Consider the following 22,304-nt stretch of genomic DNA (forward strand, 5'->3'; position numbering starts at 1 on the left):
GTTATACTCTACTTAATACTTTCGAGATACATATTTAATTAACTACTAAATTCTAGATAACTTCACTTATTAAAATTGTTTTTCCATAGATATGTCTCCATAGCAACTTTATCACTACTCCTTGTTACTACTTGTATCCTTGCTATTACAAAACTCGAATATAGCCACGAATATCACAAAAACCAAACACAACTTAACCACGAATTTTATTTATCTTGCCGTCGGGGAGGGGGGGTGCGCGAGAGAGAGAGAGAGAGAGAGAGAGAGAGAGAGAGAGAGAGAGAGAGATGGTCACTCAATAAGTGCAAATTTGGCTAAAAGAGGAGAGCGCATCCTAGGAGAGGAGAGACTTTGCTAGGAGTGGAGAGAACGGCTGGAAGAGAGAGAGAGAGAGAGAGAGATGGTCACTCAATAAGTGCAAATTTGTGCTAAAAGAGGAGAGCGCATCCTAGGAGAGGAGAGACTTTTCTAGGAGTGGAGAGAACGGCTGGAAGAGAGAGAGAGAGAGAGAGAGAGAGAGAGAGAGAGGGGGTAGGTTAAGAGAGAAGAGAGCATGCTAGGAGAGGAAAGAGACATGGAAGAGAGAGAGAGACATTCAATAAGTGCAATTAAGTGCTAAGAGAGGAGAGAGCATCATAGGAGAGGAGAGACCTTGGTAGGAGTGGAGAGAACGACTGGAAGAGAGAGAGAGGGGGCAGACTTAGAGAGAAGAGCTAGAGCATGATAAGAGAGGAAAGGTTTCGGGAAAGAGAATAAAAGGAGAGGAAAAAGGGTCAGGAGAAGTGAGAGAGAACAAGGGGCAGGAAGAGAAAGAAAGAGAGAAAGACAAGGCTCGAAAGAGAAACAAGGGTCGGAAGAGAAAGAGAGAGAAATAGATAGAGTGATAGAAATAGAGAGAGGGAAAGAAAGAGAGAAGACAAGAAAGATAAAAGGGTCGGGGGATCGATTATAAACTTTTGTACTAGCTACAGTTTTCAATAGAAAAACAACATTATACACAAAGTCACTCGAAATTTTTTTTATCTTAAATAGTCTCACGAACAACAATACAATTCTTTCATATCTTTTACGTTTAATCCATTTTACACAACCTTAACCTTTAATATTGCATTTTTTTATTACTACTCATTATTATTGCAATCATTTTAATACAAAGCTATTCGAAAATTATCTAAGTAATAAGAAATTGTATTGCGTTTTAAAATATATAATGGCGTTCTAGATTACCTCACTTTTAATAATTTTTTATTCATAGATATATGTCCATAGCAACTTTTTCATTACTTATTACTACTTACAAATTCATGTATCCTTGCTATTACAAAACCCGAACACAACCGCAAATATCACAAAAAAAGAATACAACCACGAATTGTACTTATCTTGCCGTCGGGGGGGGGGGGGGGGGGGGCACGCGCAACGCGCGTGCTCCAACGACTAGTTATATAAAAGATGATTAACAAAATTAGGTAAAGCAATTTTTTTTAAAGAAAAATAAATAAAAATAGAACAGTGTCAAACCCTGAATGTCTTGGAAGATGGTCAAACCAAAGGATTTATATATATGTTAATATATACCTTATTAACTTTTTTTTATGGCGGATTTATTACAACTTATTAAACACTCTTTTAATTAATTATCTAATTATGTCCCTTTTTCTGTATCTAATTGTTCAGTATGACAATTCATGATGGCTTATCCAAATCATTTTGAGAGTAAGGCTTTATTATTGGTATTAATGTTGTGTTTGTATAAATTATGTACAACAATAATTTTTGGAGTAAATTTCATTTTGTGACCAGGTTTAAAAAAAGCCATTTAATTCAAATATTAGTGTTTGGTTATTGGCTATTAGTCAAATAGTCATGTTTGGCAATTAGCCATTGGCGTTCAGTTCTTAGTTGTTTCACTTGGCTGGTTTGATATACTTTTTTTATTAGATTTCAAGCAGTTAAATATTCTACCAAATGAAATGTATTTTGTAAAATCAACCGGCAGTTTATAACTATGCATAATTACACATAATAATTGCACAAAAAAATATTCACAATGATATTTTTTTTAAACCGGTTAGAGCAATTTATTTAAATAGTAAGAGTATCAACAAGTACATACGGGGAAATATCACTAGGGACATGATTTTCCCAACTTTACTCTACACCAACCTGCACTAATCTTGCAAGATGGTGAGCTACACAATTACCATCTCGCTTAACATGAGACCAAATAATAGACGAGAAACTAGAGCTAGAAGCAATGATGTCTTCTAGAATGCTGTCCACTGGAGACATATTGAAGGTGTTCTTTCCAAGCTTCTACACCATAAGTTGTGAATCTGATTCAAAAATCAAATCAATGAAGCCATGTTCTCTTGCCTTCCTTAGCCAAAAGACAGCAGCTTTACACTCAGCTACAAATGGATCCCATCTGGCTTTGATTTTTCTGACAGCAGCAAACAAGACCTGCCCTGAGTTGTTTCGTGCCACTACCCCCAAGCTAATCCACCCATCATCCTTAGTTAAGGCATCAACATTGATTTTAATCACCCCCAAGGGAGGAGGAATCTAAATAGCTCTGCTGGGAGTACGAACCTAGTTTAAGCCGCCATAAATCTTCTCATTATAAAGATTAAAATCATCAACCAGTCTGCAATGACGGTGAAGGATAACCTCCTTAGGTTCACAGGTGCTCTTAAATAACCATTTATTGCGCCTATGCCAAAGCTGCCAGACCAATAACAATTAACAAAGCTTTCTGGAAAGTGTCTTCGTCTAACTTGTCCTGCCATAACAAAATAATTTCACCAGATGTAGTAACCTCCCCAATGTTTAGCGCAACACTACACTCAGATTTTTCCTACAAAGCACGAATAGAGGGGCAGGAGATAAGGGCATGGGCAGCAGACTCGCAGCTCAATCCACAGCAAGGACATCTTGGGTCATCAATGAGATGTCTGTAGTTCAGCAAAGCACGAGTGGGGAGAGTATTAGTACAACACCTCCAGAGAAAATGCCTCACCTTGGGCGTGACTTTGGCCTTCCAAATTTCAACCCAAAACTTCTTGAAGTTATCAAGCAAGCATGACTTGCCTAAAAGATAGGCTGTCTTCACCTCATAATCACCATGCTTGGACCATGCCCAGGTGGGAATGTCTGCAGGCAACCTGTCACTGATGGGGATGGCATAAATCAGTTGCTTATCTCGTTCATTGAAAGTTCTCTCCACCTTCTCATAATCCCACCCACTCTCATGAGCAGAAAATAAATCTGCTACCATAACACACTCGGGGTCTTGAAATTCAGACATAGCAAATCGCCCCTCATCATCAATGAGCCAAGGGTATTCCCAAATTTTTATCTTCTATCCATTACCAACTCTCCAAAGAAGACCTTCAAGAACCAGAGACTTCGAGCCCCATATACTGCGCCATGAGAAACTTGAGCAAGAGCCCAAAGCCGCTTCAAAGACAGAGGAGTGAGGATAGTACTTAGCCTTGAAAACACGGCTAATAAGAGAGTTTTCATTGCACGCAAGTCGCCAAATATGCTTCCCCAGAAGAGCATCATTAAAAACCCCCAAGTCACGGTAGCCTAAACCCCCAAGCCACTTAGGTTGACATAAAAAATCCCAACTCTTCCAATGCATCTTTCTCTCCTTGTAATTCAATCCCCACCAAAACCGAGCCATCATTGAGTGAATTTCAGAAATCAGAGAAGAAGGAAACTTATAGACCCCCATGAGGTAAGTTGGAATCGCTTGGATAACCGATTTTAGAAGAACTTCTTTACCGGCTCTAGAAAGTAATCTCTCCTTCCAACCTTGTATCTTTTTCCAAATTCGATCTTTCACAAAAGAGAACACGACTTACATTTCTGCTATTTCTGCTAGCCCGAACACCATGGATAAGCTTTCTTTTCAAAGCCAACTGCAACATTCTAGACAAAACATCGGTAACCAAAATAAAAAGATAAGGCAAGATAGGGTCGCCTTGCCGAAGTCCCCTCGACGGAGTTAAGGGTCTCGAAGGAACTCCATTTATTATGAAAGAGTACTCTATTGTAGATACAAAAATCATGATGGTTTCCACCCAAGCTCCAGCAAAACCAAGTTTTGTGAGAAGTCTCCGTAAGAACTCCCATTCCACTCGGTCATAAGCTTTACTCATATCAAGCTTCATAACCGCATAACCTTTCTTCCCCTTTTCCCTATATTTCATAGTATGAAATAATTCTAGAGCAATTAAAGCATTATCAGTATTCAACCTTTTTGGGACAAAGGCACTCTGGTTCTCAGTAACAATATTTTGGAGAAGGGGTTTGAGTCTATTTGCCACAGATTTCGAAGCCAATTTATATAATACATTACAAAGAACAATAGGCCGAAATTGAGCAATGGTGGACGGGTCCTTCACTTTCGGAATAAGAGCCACATTAGTCATATTAATCTCTCTAGCAGAGATTCCACTAGAAATAATATTGTTCACAAAAATAGTAACATCATCACCAACAATATGCCAAAATTTCTGGTAAAAAATAGCATGTAAACCATCGGGGCCCGGGGCTTTACAAGGTGCCATTTGGGAGAGAGCAATAAAAATCTCATCTTTTGAAAAAGTACGACACAAAGAGAAATTCATACCTTCCGTGACCATGTGAGGCACACTTTGAAGGACTTCATCCAAAAGTTGAGAGTCAACTTCCCCTGCCGAAAACAAGGAGCCATAAAATCCCATGATAATCTTTTCAATCTCACTTTCCCCGGTCTGCCACACTCCATTGTCATCAGTCCCTTGATATAATTTTTACTCTTCCGTTGCGACGCTTTATGGTGGAAGTACTTGGTATTCTTGTCCCCATCTTTGATTTCGGAAACCCGAGAGCGAAGATACCAATAAGCCTCATTCTTTTCGAGCAAATCATCAAGTAACTTTACAAGCCGAGAACACTAAGCGAATTTAGGATAGAAGCCTCGATTATTTTGTGCAGTTTTAAGAGCTTCCTTCGCTTCAGCTATTTTGACCCCCAAATTATCGAACGCATCACCACTCCATTTTGTCAGATTCTTTGAAACTGATTCAAGTCTATGCGCCATATGAAGGTGGTCAGAGGACCCCCAAGCGTGCTTATTAACATCTTCAATCCCATATTTAAGTAACCAGCAAGTTTCAAATTTAAAGCGCCTTTCCCTCGGTTTTTTTTGGAGTCTTCCTTCTAGCCTCAGTGTCAAGCAAAATCGCCACATGATCCGATTTGTATTTTGTCATATGTTGCACATGAGCCTCTTTAAACCATGAACACCAGCCCGTACAATTTATGAACCAGTCAAGATGTTCTCGAACCAACTTTTCAGGAGTATTCCCTCTCTCCCAAGTAACCCACGAACCTTCATAGCCAAGGTCCACTAGTAGAAAAAATGCTATTTGTAATGCCCTATTAGTAACTGGCGTATATTATGCTAGTTACAGAAGCATCAGTAGTAACCGACTAAGATAATGCCAGTTACAAATTCCATGACATTAGTAACCAACGTAGTAAATGTCAGTTACTAATATGTGGTGTATCTTTATTTGAAGTTTTATTAGTAACTGACTAAATAAATGTCAGTTACAAATGTTCAGTCACAAAAAAATTAACTAAAAAACTTGTAACTAGCTTACAAACGCCAGTTACAAATACTTAGTCAAAGAAAGTTTGACCAAAGCGTTTGTAATTGTAACTAGCTTATAAACGCCAGCTACAAATATTAAGTCAAAAAAGTTGACCAAAACATTTTTAACTAGCTTAGAAACGCCAGTTACAAATAACAAGTCAAAGAAAAGTTGACCAAAACATTTGTAACTAGCTTACAAACGCCAGTTACAAATAATAAGTCAAGGTAAAAATTTTGTAACTAGCTTACAAACGCTGGTTATAAATAATAAGTCTAACAATAATTTTTGTTTTTTTTAAACCAACAAATATTAAGTTTCTAGTTTATTTTTTTTTTTTTTTTTTTGAAGGAAAGTTTCTAGTTTTATACTTTCTCTTAATTTTATTTATTTTTCATTAAATTTTTTTTTTTGAAAAGTAATTTTCATTTAAATTTTGATTAAAGGTAAAAAAAAAATAAAAAAATAAAGGTAGCTATTACATACTCAGAATTCGCAAAAATAAAAAAAACTAACACTACTGTAGTTTCGCTCCCCCTTCACGTACTGCTCCTCCTTCACCCCTTCACTGCTCCTCATTCTCCTTCACCTCTCTTCCTTCTCTGTCGCTGCATCTCACTCCATTAATTGTTGTTTTGGTTTGTTCGAATTTGGGATCAGCTTTAGGGGATTTTTATCAAAGTTTTGAGGTATGTGTTCCTTTTGAATTAGGGTTATTTTACTTTCGAATTAGTGTTTTTACATGTAAATTCGAATTGATTGTTGTTGTTTTCAATTACTTGATTAATTTTTAATGGAATTAGATTATTAAAAAACGAAGGAAATTAGGTTTTGATGAATAATTCCGAACAAAAAAAATTAAGAAACGATTATTGTTTGTGAACTGCTTTGTGTAATTGGGGTACATGCATGTCTAATTGGGGTACACTAGCCGAGTATGTCAGGCTGCTGTTTAATAGATAAAGGTTCTCATTGGTGTACACTAGCCGAGTATGTCAGGCTTCTGTTTTTCTCTTTGAAGCGTGTGTAAATTTGTGTGTGCAAGTTAATTGAGATTACCGTTACATTGAGAATGCTGTTGTTTTTATTATTATTGCATCTATGTTGAACGCTGCTGTGGTTGTTGTTGTGTTGAACGCTATTATTGTCAAGAAATAAAGGATTAGGATGGGAAATTTGATTCTTATTTGAAGTCATATATGCATGTGGTGGTACACTTAAATTAAGTTTTAAGCGATTTTAGTTATAGAACTCTTAAGAAGTTTATATGGATTCCATGAAAATTATGCATTATGCTTCGTTTAGATTATGATCTTAGGCTTTTTGGTTGGTTTGTTTGATTTAATTGTTTGTATGAATCTTACAATCAGGTTGAGCCGTTGAGTTATGTGAGAATCCTCAGTTTTATCAATGAGCTGAAGAGTAGTAGGGGTAAGTATGATTTTACAATGGTTAAAATCACAACGGTATAGCAAAATTGAGGTATCAAGTTTACATGTAGAAGTTCTAGAGGGGTTGAGTTTTAGTTCATTCATATCAAACAAAAAGGCTAGTATCATAGTCTAAATCGTTTAGTAATGGTCTATTAAAAATTGTCTTTTGAAAGCACATTTTTATACTAGCATGGTATTTAGTTGCTGCCAAGCTTTAAAATTGGCTGCTGCCAGTAGCCCAGTATAAACTATTCTACTACAACAAGTAACAACAACTTTACCCCTTTTCTATGTCGGTTATAAGTAATAGAGAAAGAGGCCAGCCTAATATGAATTATATTTCAAGTCCCTTTAAGCCGATTAGTTTAAGATGCATAGACCAGTTTAAGATGCATAGGTTGTTGTGGTTGTTGGTGTGTTGTAATTGTAGTTTCTTGTTACTTATCTTGGTCTAATAGTCATGCTAATGTGTGTATCAAGTGGATGAATTTCATCCTTTTGCTTTGTTGTTCGTTCTTGACAGAATATAAAGGCCAAGATTGTGGAGATTCTTTCTTATGTTTGTTGGTCTAATAGATGTGGAGATTCTTTTTTATGTTTGTTGATGCTGCCCCATCTATTTTAGATGGGTAATATATTTTGATTTCCAATTTTATGAAGTCCAGATACAATAAATTTCTTGCTGCTTGTCTGCCTCTGGCTAGACTACTTCACAGTTTATGGAAAGTTTCAAAGTGAACTTTTAAGTTAGCTGAGCTTTGCAAGGGAGGATAGGCCTTGATGATGCAATTTTAGTTATCGATTCCTGGCTTTGTAATTGGGCATATACCCTGATGCCTGCCCTTGTATATTGCCTTAAGATATCAAAGTTGATATGGTTTAATGAGACGTTCACTATTTGGAAATTAAAAGATGAGATAGAAATGTTTTAGATATCATTTTGTGTTATTGCAATCTATAGTTGCTCTAGGGAAATGTGGAGGGTTGCTCAGGAACCATGTAGAAGGGTTGCTCTCAAATATGTAGTTGTTTGTTTGGACTTTGGAGTTCATATAATGCTTTGCTGATTACCATTCTTGCCATTTTTTTTAAAATACCGCCTCTGACAAATTATTCCTGAAAAAGTTGTGCTAGGGGTGGGGATGTGCTTATTGCTCATTACAGACCATAATCAGAACTGAAAATCAGAACTGAATTCAAAACTGAAAAATCAGAATTGAATTCAGAACTGACTTTCCGAACTGAATTCAGAGCTAAAAATCAGAGCTGGCTTTCAGAACTGACTTTCAAAACTGAATTTGCAACCACTGGTTGGTCGCACCTGCATTCATGACTTAGGAACCCAAGAGAAACCAAAGCTCTATGCTGTAGACTCGAAGCTCAAGATACTCAATGTAATAGTAACTCACAAAGTAGAGAGAAAAGCTTGGACTTTCTTTTGATTAATATTGTAATGGAGGCTACAAGTTAAGCTAGATAAAGATTGCTAATTTAAAGATTGAATCTTGCACTACTCTACTACTACAACTACTACTTAATACTCTATGATAACATCAAAATCGGCATAACATTCTCATACCCTACTCTCTCCTTTTATACCAAGCATTCCTCTTACCAAATACCCTAATACAATCACTAGTTTTGTCATCTACTGCCTATGTAGCTTCACTGAATTTCAGACTTCCTCCCACAATTCTTAGTGGTCATTTTTTGTCTTGTTGCTGCTGTCATGTGGCTGTTCTGCTTGTGCTCTGTTTGTGCCCTGTACTACTGATTGTTCCAGAATTTGTTCATGACCATGTGATGTTAAGACTGCTAATATATGCTGATTTTGGTGTAATTTGTTATGCTTGACTATAAAAGCCTACAACCCTATAGACTTAGGAAGAATTCAGCGCTTTCATTATGTAAGAAAATAGTGTGAATTCTCAATTTTTGATATGTTTTAAGATTATTTTGACCTAATTGAAGAATTAGGCTGCTCATTTGATTGATGTTAGGGTTGTAATTTGATCAATTTCTGGTGTTTTCAGACTGGATTGATGACATCTTTTTCATCGTTATTACGAATTAATGATCATTTCGAACTTTTGATGATTGATCATCATCTGATTTAATCTTACTACTTGAACTTACTGACCTGATTCATTGGTTTGTAATCTATTTATTAAACAGTAGCCAATCAATTTGAAAATGTGTTAATTAAGTTGTTAGAGTACGTCCATTGTCCTTCAATTTAATTAAACGTCCATAGGTTTGGATTTGGCATTTCTGAGTGAAATTTCTGTAGGGTTTAGATCGAAATTTGTTGTTTGTCGTGTTGGATGTTATATCCTTATGGTTGTACTCCTGCACTTTAGTGCCTAATAATGATTCTGAGAAGAAATATATGCTCTTAACTTGTGTGTGTTTATTAATGTCTGTTTTTCCTGTCTAAAACCATAAGGAGAGGGAGCAAGGTTGGAGATTTCCGGCTTGACAGGTCAACATTGTAGAATTAGGTTGATAATATTAAGATTTCGTTGAGGCTAAAACCATGATGATTTGTAATTAAGAAACAACTTATAATTACCAAGCTTCATAATCAAAGTACATAGGATCTAGGACACAACTGAGACTATTTCATGGGTTTTCTTGGATGACTTTGCATCAGTTTTTGTCAGTTGTGCTGTACTTATGCATTAGACTAAGTTGCTACTAGATGCCTGCACTACCTGAAATGTAAACGAATTACGTGTGCCTTTATTGTGGTGAATGGATATTTGGACATATTATGGAATATACCCTGCCGGCATGCACTGTTTTCCATTCTTAGCATCTGTTATATACCTCATTCATCTTAAGGAATTGAAATTCAGAACTGATATCAGAGCTGAAATTCAGAACTGATTTCAGAGTTGAAATTCAGAACTGGTTTCAGAGCTGAAATTCTGAACTGATTTCAGAGCTAAAATTCTGAACTGAGAATCAGAACTAAAATGATCAGAGTTGAAATTCAGAGCTGAAAATGAGTAAACACACCAATTTTATTCGGTTATTCCAATTGGTTGTATTTATTTAACCGAACTATAATTCTAGAGAGAAAATGAATTAGTGGTAGCCTGGTAGGCATATATGAAGTGTGCTTGCATTTTGTTCATACTTGTGAGTTTGACTATTTTTTGAGGTATTTTATCTTGTGGGAGTTGATTGATAATCTCTGGTTGTTGTTCTATTGTAATTGTCTTTGTTTGTTTCTAATGTACTTGTTCTAATAGTTATATGCTTTCTTTTTCTATAATTTGTAGTAAGAAATGAATCGTGATTGGATGTATGTTGAAAATCGAACTCAACCCGAGTTCTTGAACGGGATTGAGGAATTTTGTAGAACTGCTATTGAACACCAGAGGACTACTAAAGGGGAAACAATCTTTTGCCCTTATCGTGATTGCAACAATGTGAAGAAGTGGAAGGAAATTAGTGTGGTTGAAAACCATTTATTTCGCCGTGGGTTCATGGCAAATTATACCATTTGGTATTGGCACGGTGAGAAAATAATTCCTACAACTAGTAGGTCATCAATCAATGATGCTGATATGGAGAATAGAGAACAACATGATGATAATGAAAAGGATACCGATGAAAATTTTGAGGAGGATCGCATTCCTGAGATAATGGATGGTTTTGGTGATCATGTGAACGAAAAATCTCGTATGTTTGAAAATGTGTCAAAGGCCGCCGAGACACCTTTATATCCTGGATGTGCAAAGTACTCTAAGCTTTCAGGGGTTTTAACATTATTTAACTTGAAAGCAAAGAACGGTTGGACTGATAAAAGTTTCAATTCGTTGTTAGAAGCTTTATCAGACATGCTTCCTGAAGGGAATGACATTCCTAAGTCTACCTACTATGCAAAGAAGCTATTGTGTCCCTTAGGTCTCGAGTACACGAAGATCGATGCATTTCCTAATGATTGTGTACTTTTCAAAATGAGTATGAAAACCTTGATGCTTGTCCAAAGTGCGGTATTGATCGCTACAAGCGCAAGGGTTCAAACCCCAATCGCAAGAAGTGGCCACCAGCTAAGGTGTTATGGTATCTGCCTATAATACCGAGGTTTAAACGACTTTTTTCTATCAAGAAGGATGCAAAAAACTTGGTGTGGCATGCACAAGAGAGGAAGAAAGATGGGTACATTAGGCATCCCGCTGATTCGAAGCAATGGAAACATATTGATGATACATTTCCAGAGTTTGGTAAAGAGGTTAGGAACCTGAGATTTGCATTAAGTACCGACGGGATGAATCCTTACGGTACCCTTATGGCCGGTGCTTTTGTCGATTTATAACTTGCCTCCTTGGCTATGCATGAAACGTAAGTACATCATGTTGTCGCTTCTAATATCGGGTCCCAAACAACCCGGTAATGACATAGATGTCTACTTGGAGCCTCTCTTGGAGGATTTGAGACTATTATGGGATAAAGGTGTTCCAATGTTTGATGCCCATACAAGTACAAATTTTACTTTACGGGCCATGATTTTTTGCACTGTAAGTGATTTCTCGGCTTATGAGAACTTGAGGGAAAAAACCATGCCCCATTTGTGAGGGCAAAATGGAACCAACACGCCTCAAGAATTTTGGAAAGGATGTTTATATGCGTACTAGACGACTGCTTCGTTGAGATCACCCTTATCGTAAGAAAAAAGCTGAATTCAATGGGTTCCCAGAGAAACAGTGGTTGCGTGAGCCACTTAGTGATATAGAGTTGTGGGAGAGAATCAAAGATGTTGAGACAATTTTCGGGAAAGTTAGGTAAACCTACCTCTATTACGGGTCTTTGGAAAAAGGTATCTACATTTTGGACTCTTCCTTATTGGAAACACTTGTCTGTTAGACATTGTCTTGATGTTATGCATATTGAAAAAAATGTATGCGATTCAATCATCGGGACATTATTAAATATACCTAACAAGACAAAGGATACTAAAGATGTCCGGAAAGACATGAAGCTTGCAAATATTCGACCAAAGTTATGTCCCGTGGAAAATGACGAAACAAAAAAGACATTTTTGCCTCGAGCTTGCTGCACATTGTCTAGAGAGGAGAAAACAAATATTTTGTGAGTGTTTGTACGGCATCAAAGTACCTACAGGGTATTCGTCAAACATTAAGCGTCTAGTTTCAATGGCCGATAAGAGATTAATTGGTATGAAATCCCATGATTGCCATGTCATGATGCAAGTGATGTTGCCTATTGCACTTCGAGGTCTTTTGCCAAAACATCTTAGGAACACTATTATTAAAATTTGCCTATTTTTTAATGCCATATGTAACAAGGTGATTGACCCAGATAAACTTGATGAAATGCAAACTGATGTTATAGAAACATTATGCAAATTTGAGATGTATTTTCCTCCTTCATTTTTTGACATAATGGTTCATTTGGTTGTCCATCTAGTACGAGAAATCAAGGAATGTGGCCCGGTTTTTTTGAGATGGATGTACCCTTATGAGAGACACATGGGAACTTTGAAAGAAAAGGCGACCAACAAAGCACATCCAGAAGGTATTATTGTTGGAGGTATTATTGCAGAGGAGGCTAGTAAATTTTGTTCTGTGTTCTTAACTAAGGCTAAAGAAATTGGAGTTCCAACATCTCGACACGAAGGCATACTTCAAGGGCAAGGGATGATCGATCGTCAGTTTGTGAAGCCTCCATCAGATAGAATCCAGAAAGCTCATCGTTATGTTCTTCAAAACCTTTTAGAAGTCCATCCTTATATAGAAACTCATCTCAATTATTTAAAAAGAATGAATCCAAGAATAAGTAAATATGCTTTGATGCAAAAACATAATCATTCTTTTGTTGAATGGTTTCAAAACCAAGTGAAGTGTGAGTTAGGGCAACCGAATAATAATGTATCTGATACGATCAGATGGCTTGATTTCACGGGGTCCTCAATTGTTTGTGAACACTTATGAAGGCTATGACATCAATGGGTATTGTTTCTACACTAGTCGCCAAGATGATAAGAGTGTACATCAAAATAGTGGTGTCATGGTTGTCGCATCTTCTACGGAATACTCAAGCTCTAAGGATGCTAGGCCTATTAATGCAACACAGTCATATTATGGGGTCATTCAAGAGATATGGGAGCTGAATTATGTTTATTTTATAGTTCCAGTTTCCCGATGCAGGTGGGCTGACAACCGGCGAGGCAAAAAGATAGATGAACTATTTGGTTTTACTTTAGTGGATTCAAGTCGATTTGTTGATGGGGAGGAGCCCTTTGTTTTAGCTTCACAAGCAAAACAAATTTTCTATATAAGGGATAACATTGATCATAACTGGCAGGTTATTGTTCAAGGCAAGAGAAGAATTGTTGGTGTCGAAAATGTTGTCGATGAGGAAGAGTATGACCTATTTGATGATACATCGCCTCTATCTATTGGGGTTCAACCCCTAAGAGAGGGGGAAGACATTGTCGCTGATGAAGAGTATGCCCATGAGGAGGGAGAATATGTTGATACCTAGGCTTCATTTTTTATCAATCTGTAGTTCTTTTTAATTCTTCGATTAATTTGTAACTATAATGCTAGACAATAATGTTAGATGACTATAAAACCTCCAGTTTCACTTGGATTTTAGTCTTTTGAGCTTTGACAGATTAAATGGAATTTTACATAGTTCTTATATATGCGGCACAAGCTTGACTGTTTTTATTGGTATTATAACTTCAGGAATTGAAAAATAATGTCTCTGCAGGTTGCTTTTATTATTTATATTTGCTTGCTTTGTTACTTACTTGTAGATAGAAACCTTTTATAATCTGTAAAAATATAGCTCTGTTCATGTGATATTTAATTCTATCAGTTTCTGTCTTTTGTTTTATGCAGGCACTTCTAGATCAAGGAGCATATATGGCCATTCAACAAAGTCAAGAGCAAACTTCCTCAAGCCAAGATGTTGCTTTGCAAGCCACATCATCTAAGAAGAGGAGTAGGGGGCCATCAAAGGCAATACAATCAAGTAAGCCTATGGTGCTTGAATTTAATGATTTTGACTTGCCTACTGGTGAATGGGAACCCGCTTATGGAAAACAAATTGGTGCATGTGCTAAGAGATTAGACATCACTGTGAATGAGTATGCAAAAATAGATAAAGTGGATCGGGAAAATATATGGGAGGAGACAAAGGTATAAACTATTCACTTACTAGTTAGTCATGTTGCTATTCAAAATATTAGTTAACTTTTTTTTTTAATCCACAGCGAATGTTCCACATTGAGGATCCAAGTGGAGAAAGGAAAAAAAGGTTTCATAGTGTTGTGGCTTCGCGATTCAGCTGTCACAAGTCGAATTTAAGGGCACGATTCATCACTTTTAAAAACCCATACCCGGCCACTTCTCCTAAAGCAAATATGAAGCCATGGGAAGTGTATGAAGGTTACTTTACAGAGGAGAAATGGAAGAGATTCGAAATATATAGTAAATCAGCAGAATTCAAGGTAAATACATATTCACATGCACTGTTAATTAATCAAACAAAAACTGATTGTGAAGAATATGATAATGTTTAACTCTCTTTTCTTTTCTTTTTAAAAAAAAAAAAAAAAAAAAAAAAAAAAAAAAAAAAAACAGGAAAAGAGTGAAAAGGGGAAAGAAAATGCAAAGCTAAACAAATGTCGCCATCACTTGGGTTGAAACAGTTTTCAAAGAGCTCGGATAATTTGGAATAAGAAAAAGAGACTTGAAAATAGATTTCCTGCTCTGGCAGAATCTTCAACTACTGGCAACACTTCCCAGAGCAGTACATCAACTGGTTCTATTTTTTATCGTCGAGCTCTTGAGTGGGTTTTAGCTCATGAAAAGCGGTTGCCAGATGGAACATGGGGCATCGACCCAAAAGATACGGAGACTATTCGAACAGCCATTATAGTTGTATGTCATAGTTTATCAAAACAAAGAAATCTACTAATGTAGACACCTAAAAATATCTCCCCAAAACCAAACCCGATGATGAACAACCTTTCACCGCCATTATTGGTCGGGTTGAGTATTTAATTTTTGGAGTGCTTAAATCTATGTTTCCATTTCATAAACCAACCCAATTCCTAGCCCATTTCCCCAAACCATAACTTATTTTCCTCTTTTCGTGCCTTTAAACCCAAAATAATTCATTTCGTGTCCTTTTTATAAAAACGTTTGATCCAGTTTATTTTGGTCCATAATATGGGTCCAATGATTAAATATTTGGATGGGGCTTTAAAAGAGCTTTCCAAAGATATATTATAAGCCCAAATCCGAGTTATAACGAATAAGTTATGGCCAAAATATTAAACTGAGCCCAAACCGAACCTAAGCCCACCTTACCTACGACCCAATGATCATGTGGAGGGTCCAAATGATTTAAAACCATTCCTAAACCAATTACGATTAATTGGAAGCTTATAAAAGTTTCTAAAAGATCTTAATCATCCTTTTTGAAAAGATAAGATTAAAGAGTTTGAAATTGAATAAAACTCCTTTTTTTGAAAATCCTAATTTTATTCGAATTGAAAGATGTTCAAAGATAGACAGATATTATTTTCGTGCTTCATAATTTTTATCCAATTTTTATATGGTTGTATAGCCCTTGAAATTATCTTTCCAATGATATATTATAATATCAATTCCGAGCTATAACGGAAAAGATATGAATAAAATGTCAAACTCTATACAAAACTGACACCGTCTCACTATTTCGGCCATATATTTTATTTTATAAAATATTTTAATCTGATTCAAATTGTGTTAGAAATTAGAATTTAAGAGCTTTCCAACGATATCTTATTCATCTTATTCCGATTTCTGGATCAAAAGATATGATAAAAACAAAAACCGCAAAAACTGTTGTCTATTGCAAGGATTTTATCCGATTCGAATTCTTATCTTTTCTTGATTCGACCCCTCTTTTTTCCCTATAAATAGAGGTCATATCTCCCTTTTTTCAATCATCAACAAGCTTCATGATCAAATCATTATCTTCCTCTCTTTTACACCAAAAATTATTCTACTCTTTCTCCTATATTCTAAGCCTTAAACCTATATTCCTAATTACATCATTCTTCCCTTAAGCACTCCAAGGAGTTCATAATTAACCCAAAGTTCTATACTTAAACCAAGGCGTGAAAGGTAGAATTAACTGAGGGTTTGGACCAAATCAACTCTACTTTTTATTTAATTTAATTGTTTCCATTTACTTTATATTTTTATTGAAGTTACTAACAATTTATTCATGATGTAGCAATTTAAAGGAACGCGTGGAATGTGAGTAATTATTAATTAATTTAATTACTCTTATTTTATTTTCTTATTGCTAGTATCATGATTAGGTTATTTTATATTTGATTTGACTAACGCTATAATGGTTAAATTGCTTCCAATGTTAATTCTATTATTTTTATGATCACTATATTGCATGTTTAAAGGGAATATGTAATTGAAAATCACGCCTAATAAGATAATTTGGACAACCGGTTTAGGTTCCTTTTTAATCTTGTTATTTAATTCAAGTGATCACAAATATTTTAGAATTATATGTTGCATTAATATTAAACCAATTTAGCATAATAATAGTTTGGAGCAAATTGAATCTTTGTTTGCATGCCTTTGAGATCGCAGGAATCACTTTTCACTATAAGAATCGAGTAGAGGCCAATATGGGCGAATGTGACTCCATGACTCACTTCGTACCATCATCCCCGATCCTCCTTTCGTGGTTCCGAACTATATGGAGTTAGTAATCTCATGGATTATGAATGGGGTGTAACCTTCACGGGTCAATCGTTGTTGCCTATCGTTGTCCCTTATTCGTGGTTGCCTTTTATGATCCACGAACGGTTTATAAGTTCCTTAAAAACTTGTTGGCGACTCCCTACTTTATTTGTCCCTAATCGTTGTCCCTAGTCGTAATGTCAATTCCCACTTCCTATGAGTGTCAAGCATATTCACCACATGCTTTAACATAGGCGCACTTCAAATGACGCCTACAACTGACATTACACATTTTTGGTCATCTAATTAAATTTTTCTATGTTTTGTCTAACAGGAAGAGAACTTGCAAAAACAAGCAAAGGAATCTGAGGAAGGAGAGTGTAAACAATCAGAGCGAGGCGTTGATGCCCTTACTTTGGCATTTGGGAAAAAGGACCATCGTGGATTTCTGAAAGGACTTGGTGGATGTGGGATTGGTGTCGGCTATAGAAAAGAATTTGGCCCGGTAAAAGGTAAAAACATGACTAAAAGTGGTTGCTCATTACAAGAACTAGATGAATTTAAAGAGAACTTAACTCGGGAATTTGAAGAAAAATTAAAGGAAGGCATTGCAGCAGCTGTAAATTCTTATCTTTCTGCTTTCATACCACACATGACTGTTAATGATTTGCAAGTAAATGATGCTCAACCTTCCCCATCTTACTCAACCAATCCAACGGAGCTAAGTCCTTGCTTGTTAGAGGTAAACCTTCATTTGACTGAGATTGAACTCTTAATTATTATCACATGAGATGAATGCAAAATTGATAATCAGAATGAATTCAAAGTCTAAATTCATAACTGAATGCAGAATTGATAATCAGAACGGAATTCAAAGCCGAATTTCAGAACTGAATTCAGAACTAAATATCAGAATTGAATTCAGAGCCAACTTTCAGAACTGAAAATCAGACCTGAATCCAGAGCTGAAAATCAGACCTGAATTCAGAGCTGAAAATCAGAATTGAATTCAGAGCTGAAAATCAGACCTGAATTCAGAGCTGAAAATCAGACCTGAATTCAGAATTGAATTCAGAACTGAAAATCATATTTGAATTCAAAACTGAAAATCAGAACGTAATTCAGAGCTGGCTTTCAGAACTAAATTCAGAACTGAAAATCAGAACAGAATTCAGAACTGAGTTAGGATGGATAGTTTGTTCAGCGTTGTTTAGTCTTCTTAATTTTAGGTTTGTGGAGTTGGTTGGTATTGCTTGTAGAATTTGCTGTTGGAGTGGTATTGTTTAGTCTTCTTAATTTTAGGTCTGTGGAGTTATATGCTGTGAATCCTGGTATAGACTCACCCCTCAACTCAAGCAATGAAACAATAACACTCATTTTTGTCTTGTTGTTGCTGTCATATAGCTGCTCTGTCCTGTATTGCTGATTTGTGCCTTCGCGTTTCAAAAACATGGTGTTTTTGTCTAGGGTTTATGAAAGGGGCTCAGGTGCAGCCCCTTTAGAAGGCCATGATATTTATCAATTGTTGTTTCTGATATGAGTGTATAGACTTCCTTTGAGAACCGTAGCTACTCCTTACTATATTTCTTTGTTTGAAAGTTTGAACTCCTACCATATAATTTTTTTCTCCCTTTTACAGTTTTACCCTGTGGGTACAGCTAATACATTATAGACGAGCCGCGTTATCATTATTGATGTCTTTCTCGTATCTGTTGTAATGCTGAGACCTCATTTGGGTTAACTTTATCATGATCATATGCTCCATGAAGTTCTGTGAAGTTGTTCTTAGTCAATGCACTTTAAATCAAGGGTCTAACCTAATGATGGTATTGCTATTTTCCAGGGGAAATGTATGTACCATAATCCTACATGCCCACTGGCCCTTATGCAAAACGCTTCAATTGAGGCACTGCATTACTTTTGATTCTCATTATATATTTATATGTATATCACCCAAACCTATCATCCCTTTTTTCCTGGAAACAAAAATATTGCATTGCTCATTCTATCCTCAAACAGTCAATTTTTGTCTCCAAAATTATTAAGAAAGATAGATTGTAGTTCTCATATTGTTTGGAGCATATTTCCTCATTTTAATCAAATATTGGTGCTGGGTGCTTGATGTTTGACATCCTTACTATACTTCATTTGGACATGACACATAGATGTTTAAATAAAATATTAGTTTTAGTGTTTGACACTTGGACTTGTACCTTTATCTAACAAGAGTACTTGAGCCAGAATAACTGTGATAAGCTACTTCAAAATATACCATGATCAGTGAACATTTTTTTTCATAGAGGTTCCATATTCATTGCTTCTGATGTTATAATCTGTATTTTGTACAATTAATGGCTGAATCCTTATAATTTAGCTGGTTCTTAGTTAGATCTCGAGTTTTTTTGACAGGAGTATGTAATTCAAATAATTTGGAACAGGATTCCTGATGGCTTTTTTTTTTTTTTTTTTTTTTAACTCTTGGAGTTCAAAATAAGAAAACTAAAAGAGCCAAAGAATGGTTGCTTCAACATAAATTTTTTTTGTATTTCTCCATGTCTGTAATAGCAAAAATGCTCAGCCTTCACGTACTAATTTAGTCATAAAATTATTTGCCCGCTCTTTAGGATTTTGACATATTAGGAAAATATGTTAGGGAGAAGGCTGAATCAATGTTTCAAAGTGAAAAATCTCAAACAGTGGGCAACAGAATGGAATATTAGGATTCGTTGAGGCTTGATGCTAATGGGATGTGTCTTTACTTTCATGTATTCATTAGTTCTGGTTCTTATATTCCTTGGAATCTCAGGGTCTTAGATAGTTATAGTGTACGTGACATTTAGTCTATTGACATAATTATAATCTGGAAGCCTTATTATGTCCCTTGACACACATATTTATGAAACATGTAGACATATAGTACTAATCGGTCCTATTGCCATGCTTCTAATTTATGAAAAGGAAAATATCATTCATAAATTTTATTAATCTTATTTTTTTACATCAGTGCTTTAAAATATAAACACTGTATTCAGCACTTGAATATTAGTTGTTAACTGTAGATTATGCTTTCATGTTTCTTACGACATGATCAATTATGTAGGTCCAACTAAATGTCGTCTTGCTTTAGTTGATGAGTTCAGTGGGAACTCACTGATTGTGGCCGATGGAACGACATAACCTTGTCCTAGTGGAGTGATTCATAATAAGAAAATGAACCGTGACATCTATAGAGCTAGTGTTGACCATGTTTACAGTGATTATTCTCACCTAAATCTCCCAGAAGAGACTGAAGAGACTGATGACGGTATCACCAAATTGGGTGAGGCAAAAGGTTATTTTTTGGGGTGGCCGGCAGATTTAGTCTTCTTTACTGATGAGGTAATCCATTGATATGCTATGTAATGATCTAAGATATTTGTAACTAAATTATATTAATATTTATCTTTTCTTGAAGGTTATGACTTTGGCAAAAAAGACGGATAATGAATTGGTGCAAACCAAAGAGAAAGTTGATAGTTGCGGACCTATCAACTCAGAGCATTCAACTATTAAAGGCAAAGGCATAACTATTCCGGAAAATATTGTTGAGAGTCTTGGTGAACAGTGTTCTATGTTGTATTATTGCATGACTTTAGGAAGTGGAGATTATGATACTACAACAATTCCATTGAAGGCTCCATTGTTTTATCAAAAGGAAGACACACAAATTTATGTTACTAGTGATGATATCTCTGAATTACTACGAGGAGCATGGGCTAATATTTCATTAATCCATGTCTACATATTGTAAATACTAACATTCATTTAAGTTATTTGAATTTGTTTTACTATGAAATATATTTTATTAGATCCATTTATTATACTAATTATTTATTTTTTCTGTAAAATGCAGGTACTTAATTGAAGAGCATATCTCATTATTTCAGAAGACTAAAATCAAATTCTTGTGCCCACAAAAAATTTCTGTAGCTGAAATCAAGAAAGATTTCCTTGAAGTCCATATGTATTTGAAAAATGCTTTTCTTACTGAATTAAGGAAAAAGGATGCACAATGCAAATTCATTTTGGCTCCATATATGGAAGCGTATGTACTACTGATCCTTGAAATCTTTACTTTTTCATAATTTTATTATTTTAATTATGTGAATAATACAAACAAGTTTATAAAAATGTAGGAGTCATTGGGTACTCTATGTGATTGATTTGCGTATGAGTCTTGTGTATGAGTTTGATTCTGTTATTCAATCACTTTCGAACGCTCGAAACTCAGAGTTGTCCAAAGTAATGAAGATGTTAGTACACAACATTCCTAGTACTACGTATTCATATGCATGTGATTAAAATTTAATTTTCTTTCGTTTAATCTAATGATTTTTACGATTTTTTTACTTTACAATGTATACAGGTCACACCTTAAAGAAAATTCTTTCAAAAAGAGTAAGCCACAATTACTACACATAAGAATGGAGGTAAGCGTATAATTTTTGCTATTTCGTTCTATTAGTAATGAAAGTATTATTTAATATATTAAATAATTGTACTATGTTCATTGGAATTAGTGTGCTCAACAATGTGGTGGTACCCAATGTGCTTATTATGTGATGAGATATATGTATGAGATAGTATCTTTCCATAGTGATTGCAAGGGTAATTTGAAAGAGGTTAGTGATGAAATGTATTACGACTTTTGGTTGATGTTTTATTTTTATAAAGTATAATTATATACACGTTTTTTTTTTCAGGAGTATTTGGCAAGACTTGCAGCCTACAACGATGTAGAATTGGATGAGATTCGAGAACAATGGGCTAAGTTTTTTAGGCTTAATTTTTTGTTGAAAGACTAGTTATCTTATTAATCGATGTTATGATTTATCGCATTTAGCTTAATAAAATGATATAACACATTTTTATATATCTACTTTAATTTTATTTAGCCTATTGGTTATTGTTATTACATTTTTAAATTATAAATCAATGCTGTTTTAATTCAAGTTTAATTGTTTTTTGGAAATTAAAGTATAATTAATTTTTTTGTATTGTACGGTTATGGATGAATTATTCGAGTTGTGCGGAATTATTTAGAGTGTTTGTATTGTATGGAAGTATGGAAATATTCGCAGTACGTGTTTTTAGGTTGAATTGTAACAGGTTATAACCCATTTTACGATGGGTCATTTGGTAGGATATACTACCATTTTTGTATTCGAATCAAATATTTAAAAATATATATATATTTATTAGTAACTGGCGTAATCTAGTGCTAGTTACTAATAGTATTTTTTTTTTTAAAAATAAAAAATATATTCGTAACCGGCGTTATGATTTGCCAGTTATTAATAATACCCTTATTGTAACCGACGTAACTTAATGCCAGTTACAAATAGTGTACTGTTTTACTTGGAAAATAGACTTTTTGTAATTGGCGTTGGGTTATGCTAGTTACGAATGTACCCTTATTGTAACCGACGTAACTTAATGCCAGTTAC

General features: G+C 35.2%; 2 protein-coding genes across 4 annotated transcripts; both read left to right on the plus strand.

The window, feature by feature from the left end:
* Positions 1-6,046: 6,046 nt before the first annotated feature.
* Positions 6,047-21,751, plus strand: LOC110735232. Of its 3 annotated transcripts, none has more exons than XM_021915417.1 (12): positions 6,047-6,337; positions 13,960-14,259; positions 14,334-14,570; positions 14,704-15,003; positions 16,349-16,371; positions 17,153-17,560; positions 19,919-20,196; positions 20,273-20,604; positions 20,711-20,902; positions 21,224-21,287; positions 21,378-21,479; positions 21,561-21,751. In XM_021915417.1, the coding sequence occupies exons 7-12, from the start codon at positions 20,029-20,031 to the stop codon at positions 21,660-21,662; spliced, it is 960 nt and encodes a 319-aa protein (XP_021771109.1). In that variant the 5' UTR covers positions 6,047-6,337; positions 13,960-14,259; positions 14,334-14,570; positions 14,704-15,003; positions 16,349-16,371; positions 17,153-17,560; positions 19,919-20,028; the 3' UTR covers positions 21,663-21,751. The 3 variants fall into 3 exon arrangements, with proteins under 3 accessions (XP_021771109.1, XP_021771111.1, XP_021771110.1); XM_021915418.1 differs by lacking the exon at positions 6,047-6,337 and adding an exon at positions 9,504-9,563; XM_021915419.1 differs by lacking the exons at positions 13,960-14,259; positions 14,334-14,570; positions 14,704-15,003; ... (1 more) ...; positions 17,153-17,560; positions 19,919-20,196.
* On the plus strand, positions 10,375-11,408 carry LOC110734953. The gene is made up of 2 exons (XM_021915072.1): positions 10,375-11,037; positions 11,082-11,408. Exons 1-2 carry the CDS (start codon positions 10,375-10,377, stop codon positions 11,406-11,408), a joined length of 990 nt encoding a protein of 329 aa, XP_021770764.1.
* Positions 21,752-22,304: the final 553 nt, after the last annotated feature.

This window comes from Chenopodium quinoa, unplaced genomic scaffold, assembly GCF_001683475.1.
Source record: "Chenopodium quinoa cultivar QQ74 unplaced genomic scaffold, ASM168347v1, whole genome shotgun sequence".
Classification (NCBI taxonomy): domain Eukaryota; kingdom Viridiplantae; phylum Streptophyta; class Magnoliopsida; order Caryophyllales; family Amaranthaceae; genus Chenopodium; species Chenopodium quinoa.

Bases quoted from the DNA above. Each gene is read 5' to 3' on its own strand.
- LOC110734953 (XM_021915072.1), top strand. From the start codon at position 10,375: ATGAATCGTGATTGGATGTATGTTGAAAATCGAACTCAACCCGAGTTC. The intron at 11,038-11,081 runs GTACTTTTCAAA...GCTTGTCCAAAG, and splicing joins ATGCATTTCCTAATGATTGT to TGCGGTATTGATCGCTACAA.
- LOC110735232 (XM_021915417.1), top strand. From the start codon at position 20,029: ATGAACCGTGACATCTATAGAGCTAGTGTTGACCATGTTTACAGTGAT. The intron at 20,903-21,223 runs GTATGTACTACT...CAATGTATACAG, and splicing joins TTGGCTCCATATATGGAAGC to GTCACACCTTAAAGAAAATT. The intron at 21,288-21,377 runs GTAAGCGTATAA...CATTGGAATTAG, and splicing joins TACTACACATAAGAATGGAG to TGTGCTCAACAATGTGGTGG.